The sequence below is a fragment of the Argopecten irradians genome, chromosome 11, assembly GCF_041381155.1.
Source record: "Argopecten irradians isolate NY chromosome 11, Ai_NY, whole genome shotgun sequence".
Classification (NCBI taxonomy): Eukaryota; Metazoa; Mollusca; class Bivalvia; order Pectinida; family Pectinidae; genus Argopecten; species Argopecten irradians.
Genome location: NC_091144.1, coordinates 37,269,904 through 37,279,578, shown reverse-complemented (window position 1 = coordinate 37,279,578; position 9,675 = coordinate 37,269,904). Strand labels below are relative to the sequence as shown.

Genomic DNA, 9,675 nt, shown 5'->3' with positions numbered 1-9,675 from the left:
ATGAAATTTACAAGAATATATTTAAACCACAGCTTCTTGTATTGAAAATGTGCCGTAAATTTCATACCTCCTTATCAAAAAGAGCGTTTTATATGCTATTCATCACCAAAAGTTACCCAAATGTTGAGAATTACAGCACTTAGAATACATTGGTTTTATTTCAAAAATTCAAATAAGAACTCAAAATGACAGTTCTGCCAATATCAGGATATGTACGTCTGCACTGCAGTAAATAAACTATACCAGGTCAAATCAGGATCCCTAGCTTGGATCTACCATTTTATTTTACATTTATGAGGTGATGTTAGTAATTATAAAATGACATTTACGGGTATGTTTTCATCTAAACATTCATAATGCATCAAAACAACACACATTACAATGGATGAATTGTGTGTTTTTTGCCTGAATGTCTCATAAGCATTATTCACGTTTGTACATTACATGTTTTGGAGTGATTTTCACAGCTTGATTCATTCAAACTCACGGTTTACAATGGATAACTGAAGAAAACGTGTGATGTTTAAATGTTTGCTCAGTTATTGCACACATAACTTTAAAAGAACACATCTAGTATAGCAGACCCCGTTTTTTGACGGCGATCTGCATATACAGAGAAAATAAAAAAAAATGAAATACAAATGAAAAATGTAGGTTTTTATGCAATAAAGTGTTAAAATTTGATCTTATCGTGTCCTTTTTTTTTTTATTAAAAACTGAAGTTTTCAACAATGTTTTTAACTAGGAATCCTGGCGACAACACTGTACAATGTACGGGGGGAAACCCGAACATTTCTTTTTGGTTGTCAACTGTGCACGCACTGAGCATGCGCCATAAACGATTTCACGCACTTTGATTTTGTTTGTTAACAAAAATACACGTGTGATTTATACAATGGTTTTCCGATTGAAGGATTTATATAAGAAGAGCGATAACTTGATAACTCGAATAGATATTCAGTTTAAAAGGTAAATATTGTGCAAAATGTGATAAAGAGAAGTTTTATTTGAAGAAAGATAATACCTTTTCAGGTGACTTACATTGCTGATAATGTAGCAACAAAAAATGCCAGATATTAGTCAGTGTACGCAATGGAAGTTGGTTCCATAACAGTAATTTGACACTAGAGAAATAATAATTATTGATCACATAGTTTGGGTGTAGCACTGTAGTGAAAACTACGTAAAACACGAACTTGAAATCTCAAACAAGACAATTGTAGACTATTTCAATTTTAATCGTGAAGTGTGTACAGTAATTTAAAAAAAAAACTGTCAAAAAATAGGAGGAATCGGCAAACCCGTGGAAATTGATGAAAGTAAACTTGGAAAAAAAATACCACAGGGGAAGACAAGTGGATGGAGTTTTAGTATTTAGGAGGGATTGAAAGGGAATCTAAACGTAGCTTTTTTTAAATGTGTTGAAAACCGCACAAAAAGACACTCTTTTAACTATAATAAAAGAACATTTTTTACCGAGAACATGCGGGACTGCGAAAACGCTTTTCGATTCCTATTTCTCTCAGTACTGTGTAAGGAAAAGTTATTTAGCAACAGAAAAAATTACAACATATCTGGAACTGATAAGACAGTGTTTTGATGTGGAAAAAAGCAGCGTCGGTTTTTACATGTGCTGGCCCAACCATCTCTGAAGATGACAATGAAGCCTCTATTCCGTGCAAACGCCCTAGACTTGTTCTAAAACCATTAGATATCCACAACAACAGTCCCGATGTAAAGGTAAGTTTGTTTTATTAAAAAAAAAACAAAAAAAACCCGAGCAGCACTGCGAAGTGGTGATTCAAAAAGAAAGTGTCTTTAATATAATTTGAGAAACAAATTTGGAAGAAATGCAGAGCAAAGATTAGTTTCATGATAGTGGGAAAATGATAATACATGTATTCTCGGAAAAAAATAAAAAGAAATAAAAAGAAAAAATCACACGGTATGATACAATCAAAGACAAAATCACGACTTTAAAAAGTATGCAAAAAGTCTTTTTTTTATCTAGCTTTTTATGTCCTTGCTACTCAAGCATTTCTGCTATAAGTGTAACGCAACAGTGCAGACTATAAGATAAGATAGAGGATCGTAAATAGGTGACTATGTCATTCTCAATGTGACATCTCAGCTTACTTCAAACCAACTAACTTTCGCGAATACTAAATTTCGCGATTTCCGTTTCAAAATACATTCGCGTATGAGTTTCGTGGATTTAAATTGAATGGAAATAACATTGAGTGAAATTGTGATAAATTTATGAAAGATATAAATTTTATGGAGAGAAACTTACGCGAATTTACCTTGATCGCGAAATTTGCAAAAATAAATCGCAGGCGGGAAAAAGTTGGTTGACAGTAATCATATGACGTCATTTATATACTTAATAATACACACTCAATATAAGTTTTTTTTTGTTTGGATTCATACACAATAACACTAATATACAATTAAGGAATTTACACAAGAATTCGATTTGGAAACAAGTTTTTGGAAGAATATATTACAGTAACCCGTTTTCATTGTTATGTCTCATTGCACAGATTTATATTATAACAAGATGAATGGAGTGGATAATAATGATTTAAATATCTCTATTGGAAGACATATATAATGAAAGGTTATGAAAGTGGGTGGGAAATTAGGAGTGAATCGATTAAAGAAGAGGCGATTAATTAAAATACTGATCCTTATAACAATCCTTTTCATTAAAATACAAATCCTTATAACCATTCTGCTCAATAGAGGATCTGACAACATCCCGTAAAGGGTGATGTTAAGATGACCTTTGTATCACCTGTATTTCAGATCAAATACATTTTCTACACCTGGCAGCAGAATAGGTAATACCAACCATACATGATTTAGAACAAAACGCAGCTCATTAAAGTACTATTTGGTTCATAGGAATCTAGTAAACAGTCTGCTTCGTCTACTTTGTCTTTATTACAATGCTGATGAGACTAATGAACATACTCCCCTGTATTGTGATATATTTTTCGATCTTCGTTTAGTTCTTGCAATGTCCTCAACTACCCCATCTCTACCGACTTAGTATACTCTTCTGTATCAAAGATTTAACTGTGGATGAAAATGCTTTGATCTTTTCACATGTTCATAATAATTATTTACTCGAAGAGGTTAGAAGAATTAATTCCATAATTAATTCAACACAGTTGTATCAACATTCAGATTATAAGGATTTATAAACTATGGCATAGCAAACCTCACTCTTCTTTTTCTTTCGATCGGATTGAAATACAGATCCTTTATTTTTCACTACATTGCATACGAGGATCTGACATCCAATTGTCAGATGTACCATTTGGTGCCGAATAACATTTCTTCTTGATTCATGAGTATGAAAATTAAGGCATATAACTTTAAGAAAGTCTAAGGTTTGTTACTGAAAGGTTGCTTTTAACCTCATCAGGAATGGCTCGCCATGAAGAGACTTGTTTGGCAGCAAAGTGGACTTAAATTTTCGCTTGACATAGACCCTTGTTGTTTTCGTTTTTCTTTCTTTCTTTTCTTTCTTTTTTTTTCTTTTGTCATCTGAGAGTGTCAGTAAATTTTATGCCCGATTAACATCAACATTTTATGAAATATGAATCTTACACTAAAATTCACTTATTCTATGAGCGTGAGATTGTATAGTTTGGTTCGTCTGTTTACCTGACATCTGTTATCAAAACGACAAAATTCTGTAGTCCAAACCTTATCAACCGATATGTTCTTATGATTTAAAATGACGCATGCGAGGAAAATCTATAAAAATGAGTTGCATACATATATATACATTGGCTTATACAATGTCAAAGTTATACATAAAACGATTCTGTTAAATATAGAATGAACATAGAAATGAATGCTCATCTATACAAATTGTTTTATCCTCTATACGTATAATTGTTACTAAATAAGTACGATTTATATATAACATATATTGACTATTTATTACCTGGACATTTGTTAACGTAGAGAAAATTTGAAAGATGTGCATTTATATGTTACAAGAAGAATGTAAATATCAAAATATCGCCACAATTTATGTTGACAAATGATGCAATAACTAAGCCATTTAACTGATGGTAAAATACATTACATGTAGTACGGAAAAATGATACCTTATGTTTCCAATGGACAAAGAATTAATAGTCAAACTCCTCTATTGTAGTATGTCCGGAATTTCCTATAGTTGAGAGGTATTTTTTCAACAAATTTTATTTCATAAACATATAAAAAAGGAATCAGTTTGGAGGTGTATATGTGTACCAACAATAAATGTTAATTTATATACCTCACTGATTTTAAAGAAATTAAAAAATATATTTGGTTATGTGTTGAATTAATATCCTTGAAGGCACTTATACTATAAATTGTGAATAAAACTTAATTTTAAACCTAAAGCAAATTCAAAATGTTATAAGATGCTCTGCTACTTATTTACACTCTGCTCTCATGCGTTCAAGCGTTTAGTTGTTATGAGTGCGTATAGTTCGTTAGGTTAAAAAATATAAACCGTCCATGTACGCTGGTCCCACGTGAGGGCCGTCCCCTATACTGATACCAGTCACGTTTATTTGTCATGGAATCGCCGTTATCGGTGGTGTGACTGCATGTTATGAAACTAGGTTTGAATTTGAAATGGTATAAATATGGCCAAACACATGCAAAATTGTATCAGTCCCCTTAGAGACCTCCAGACGAACTAGTTCCTCATCTGAACTCTAGACACAACATGCTTCGTGTACTCTGCTTCACCTTGGCTCTAAATGCCGTATTGGGCGCTAACTTAGTAGAGGTTTTACAGGCGTCTGGCAAATCCACGCTGGTCAGTCTAGTGCAGAAAGCAGGCCTGGCGGACGCTCTTACACAAGGTTAGTGGTCAGCTGATAACATTACCGAATACTAGTAGATATTTTAAAGTTCATTTTGATTGCAGTTTTTTCTGGTTCATCATTTTTTGTTGTTAATCACTTTTGCATGTTGAAAATTTTGTGAAATGTTATGCGTTGTAATGGTGGTTTTTTTTCAAATGTCGTAACTACTATCAAAATATAAGCTTCTCATACTCAAAATAGCCAGTGACTTTAGTTTTGCTTTTTTGGAATAAATCAATACTAGAGATAAGCGAAATATATCTGCATTGGTTCTGATATAATTTCAATAAAATATTTATTATGTCTAATACAAACAAACATTAGTCCGGCTGTGCTTACGTTGGCTTCTATTAGCTAGTACCAAGATGTCATGATTTCTAATTAAAAAGTCACTAAAGAGATTTGGAAATTTTACAGTTTAGCTTGAATAGAGTTTATTCGTTTGATAAATCGTAAATCAGAGTTTGATTTTATCCTGTTACGTGAAGCGATCTCTCTTTTTCTGTCATGCCTTTACAGAATAAAATATCAAGTAGAGTAAAGTTAGACATTATTCGGTATTCAGAATAACAAATAACTGTCAAACTTTATTTAACCTGGTCAAAAATAAAGTTAGATAGTTATTTTTTTTATTAAAATATTACTTGTTTTGACGGATGCATCGAAATCAAATATAGATGTTGATTTCTTTGAAATTTCGCAGCATCCGTCAAAACAGGGTACGTTTGAAAATTGATAATTGTCTAACTTTACTTTTGGTCTAGCGATAAGTGAATAATGAATAAATCTCAAACTTCATCTTGTAAAATATTTAAGTTAATTCCTAACATGATTACGGTGGCATGCTATACATTTAACGCAATCATTTAAGAAGTAAGGTATACTGTATTATTGTTAAATCGCGGATATAAACTTTTACGATTGACTGTTCAAGTAGATTTATTTTTCGCAAATCACATATGAAAGCCTCATTCAAGTGACAAGTTGTGATAAGTAAAACCTTGACCTTAGAAATTTGTGAGGATTTTAATGTTAGGTATTTTTTCATGAATTCGCAAATTTAGGGAAACCGAAGCCCTTGAGAATACTAACAGCTACTTAGTTCTATACTGTACACGTCCTTATGTCAGCGCAATTGCGGAAATAATAAAAATTATGATTAATAAGCACGAATACAGATTAGCGCATTTCCGTGATTCAATACCAAAATATTTTTTTTAAAGCTCTGTACCTGAATTAGCACATCAGTGACAGCGTGAACGGCGCTTAATTCAAATTACGTAAGAACTTTAACCACTGCTAACATTATCTTGCTTTTGATTATATCTGACGCGAACTTAACGATAATATTTACCAAGAAACCCAATTCATTTTCCTGACAGGGACCTTCACCATTTTCGCCCCTACCAATGCTGCTTTCGATAAGCTGCCAGCTGACCTGCTTGCCGCCCTCGGTGAGGATGTTGATGCTCTCGCCAACATTTTGAAATACCACGTGGTTCAGGGATCCGTCCGCAAACAGGACGCTTCCAACGAGTTACAACTTGATACCCTGGCTGGGCAGAAAATCCGTCTCAATATCTACAGTAATAATAACGTAAGTGAAGCTGTAGTTAAACAAAGGCACTACCTGTCATCATGACGGACAAATTGTCTATAATGTGATATGAAAATTTCAATTTCCTAATATTTTATTATCAAAAAAAATTGAAATATCAAAAGAAGTTTAGCCATGGTCTGTCTAAGCCTTCTCCTGCTACTGGAGGTACAAACAAACAAAATAAACACAAAACAAACACGACACCTAGTATTATATACATGTAATGGCTTATAAAGGTAAGGGGGTGTAACTCCTTGATATTTAAAGATCATGAAAATGCTGATGTCCTAAGTTAGATCAAATATCCTTGCTGTTAAAATGCTATTTGTAAAAAGAATAAAAAAATAGTCTGAGAACATGAATGCCATTTAATTTGTCTCTTTATATATGGCTTATCTGCGTGCTTTAACCAATATAAAAACATGACAGTGATTAGAAATTTATACCCAGAAAAATATATACCAAGAGATTACCAACTCCGCCATTTCCACGATCGGCAGATGTACTTCTGTATGTGCTAAGGGATTTTTAGATATATTTTTAGATAATTATATACAGGAGAATAACTTTGATATGTGACAAAAGGTCAGCAAATTTCAGATGGTTTGAGTACTGTTTTGGAAAGATGAAATTATTTTTACTTATATACTAAAACCAAAATGCACTTCCTAATTTGAATGGCTGATTTTCGAAAAACCAGATAAATTTCAACATTCATATTAGATAATATTTTCGGGACATTTGATTATATTAAACAATGATTTAACTTTTAAACTTTGTATTGATGCAGAAATATGTTTAAAAGACCTAGAATACACGTAAGAAGTTAACCAAGGGAAAATGCCTATAAACCGGCGGTTCCGGTGCCTGTCGACAACGACAAAGAAAAGGAGTGTAAAATCGCTATGTCTATATGTTTCTGTTATAATTCTGATATCTGATTTTGTCTGCAATGTATCATTATCGGAATTTTCCCTATTAATATAGTATTTTATCACATGTATGAACTAGTGACTTTGTGTTGCGTCTATTGCTTTTTCAACCAATACTCATTTATCCTTTTTTTCTAATCGTCAGGAGGTCACAGTTGAAGGGTCAAGGATATTGGATTTCGACATCCAGGCTAGCAACGGATACGTCCATTTTATTGATACAGTGATGCTACCACCAGAGGGCAGTATTGTCGATATTGTCGCCGGTGCTTCAGAGTTATCTACCCTGTTATCGAAGGTCCAATCAGCAGACCTAGCAACAGCTCTTCAAGGTAGGTAATAGATGAAATTCAATATACTGTAAAGCATCTATGTTTCACGAATACTTAATTTCGCGTTTGTATGAAGACCTTATGGGGTTTTCGTGAAAATCTATTTTCCAGTTTAGAATTTTTTGTCTGTAGCTGTGCTTTAATAGTTTGCATCGAGTGATTTTCGCTGTTTCTGATCACTAGATTGCTTGCTTTTTATTAATAGCCTTGTGGAATAAGTTTGTTCCTCTGACATTTTCTTCTGCCCCTTTTCATAGTCTTTCAGATTTTTTACTGTATTTCTCAATTTTGGCTATTCAATAAAATTGTACAATTAACCTTCCTTCTTCTTTCTTTTTTTTCAGTAGCATTCTCCTCTTTTCTTCTTATTTAATCAGTATGCTGTCTGCTAGTTTCTTCTCAAATGGGAATTTTAAATTCAAATAATTTGTTTCCTTTTCTTATTAACCTAGCCATACCAATATTTTGTAATCGATGTAGATCATTAACGTCAATGTACAGTTTCACTGTTTTGTAGTATGTGATTTTACGTGATAGGGCTAATATAAATACATATTCATACTGCAATATTTGTAGTTACAGATATAACGATTATAATGTTATAACATATGCTATTATAATACCATAATTGTAAACTTGTGTGAAATTCTAACATGCCTTAAAGTATACCGGATTCCATTCAATGAGTGTATTTCTCTGTAAATGTGTTTTCCAGCTGACGCGTTGACTCTTTTTGCCCCAACAAATCAAGCTTTTTCCCAACTAGGATCGACAACATTGGACAATCTTGCTAAGGATCCTCAACTTCTTAAAGGTAGGTTCAATTGTATATTCAATTTGTTTCATTGCATTTGCACGGTTGCCAAATTCTAGAAAAAGAAAAAGAAGACAAAGCTATTGTTTCTTTGTTTTTTCCCCATCATAATCATATTACTTCAAATTAAGTCAAAGAGAATATTATTATTTACAAAGGGTAAATGATGTTGATGTTATTTTGAATCATAAAGAAAGGATTGATGATTTAAGAAAACAACAGTTACACCTTAGAGTTGGGTTCTTTCACAAAAAAAAAATAATTAATATAATAATATAATTAATATAAGAGAGCCGTTTTAATGAAAGATTTGAAAATGAAACATATAATATGTTTTGACTATCATTCAATGTAATGTTACTTTTTTACCTTCAGAAATCCTACTATACCACGTGGTGAATTCCACTGAGTACTCAGCTGGACTTTACAACAGGGAGTACTTGAGGACACTGGACAGCCGTAAGGATACCGTCAGAATAAGTGTTTCAGGTATATTTTACTAATTTACCTTTTCTCACTTTATCATCCTAAGCTATGATGCAGTTTACTCTCTGCATACTGTTTAAAAGCATACAATTTCGGAGTAAAACATTTTGCGAATTTGAATTGAAATACTGTTAACCAAATTTCTTTTGTGTGCGATTTATTCCCGCAAATAGACATCTATAACAGTTATTTTGATAGGAAATTTTCATTTAATATTAAATCCACGAACGTTAATCTTCGTGAACTGCTTTTGAAATGGAAACCTCTAGATTTAGAAGCCCCGAAAAAGATTATTTATAGCAGTAAAGAAGAAAACATATTTTTTATTTCAATTGATTGTTCCAATTTATCTATATGTGAATAATTTTGTTGATTCAGGGGATTCAGTTCTAATAAACAACGGAAAAGTACTCAGTGCCGATATCGCCGCCACCAACGGTGTTGTCCATTTAATTGACCACGTGCTGGTCCCCCGGAGATATCTAGGATCTGCGATATTCGGAAAGAAATAAATCAATACTCACCGCCTGTTAATATCTTCATTCTTTAACTATTTACCATTTTCGTTGTTTGTTATTTTACATTGTATATACAGATGTTTTACAATAAATAACTATAAATAAATTTT

At 32.5% G+C, this 9,675-nt stretch overlaps 1 protein-coding gene across 1 annotated transcript; it reads left to right on the top strand.

Annotated features, from left to right (window-relative positions):
- Positions 1 to 4,679: 4,679 nt before the first annotated feature.
- LOC138334211 (transforming growth factor-beta-induced protein ig-h3-like) lies at positions 4,680 to 9,675 on the top strand. The gene is made up of 6 exons (XM_069282816.1): positions 4,680 to 4,880; positions 6,266 to 6,480; positions 7,561 to 7,747; positions 8,463 to 8,561; positions 8,937 to 9,050; positions 9,426 to 9,675. The coding sequence occupies exons 1-6, from the start codon at positions 4,742 to 4,744 to the stop codon at positions 9,557 to 9,559; spliced, it is 888 nt and encodes a 295-aa protein (XP_069138917.1). The 5' UTR covers positions 4,680 to 4,741; the 3' UTR covers positions 9,560 to 9,675.

Bases quoted from the DNA above. Each gene is read 5' to 3' on its own strand.
- LOC138334211 (XM_069282816.1), top strand. From the start codon at position 4,742: ATGCTTCGTGTACTCTGCTTCACCTTGGCTCTAAATGCCGTATTGGGC. The intron at 4,881-6,265 runs GTTAGTGGTCAG...TTTTCCTGACAG, and splicing joins GGCGGACGCTCTTACACAAG to GGACCTTCACCATTTTCGCC. The intron at 8,562-8,936 runs GTAGGTTCAATT...TTTTACCTTCAG, and splicing joins GGATCCTCAACTTCTTAAAG to AAATCCTACTATACCACGTG.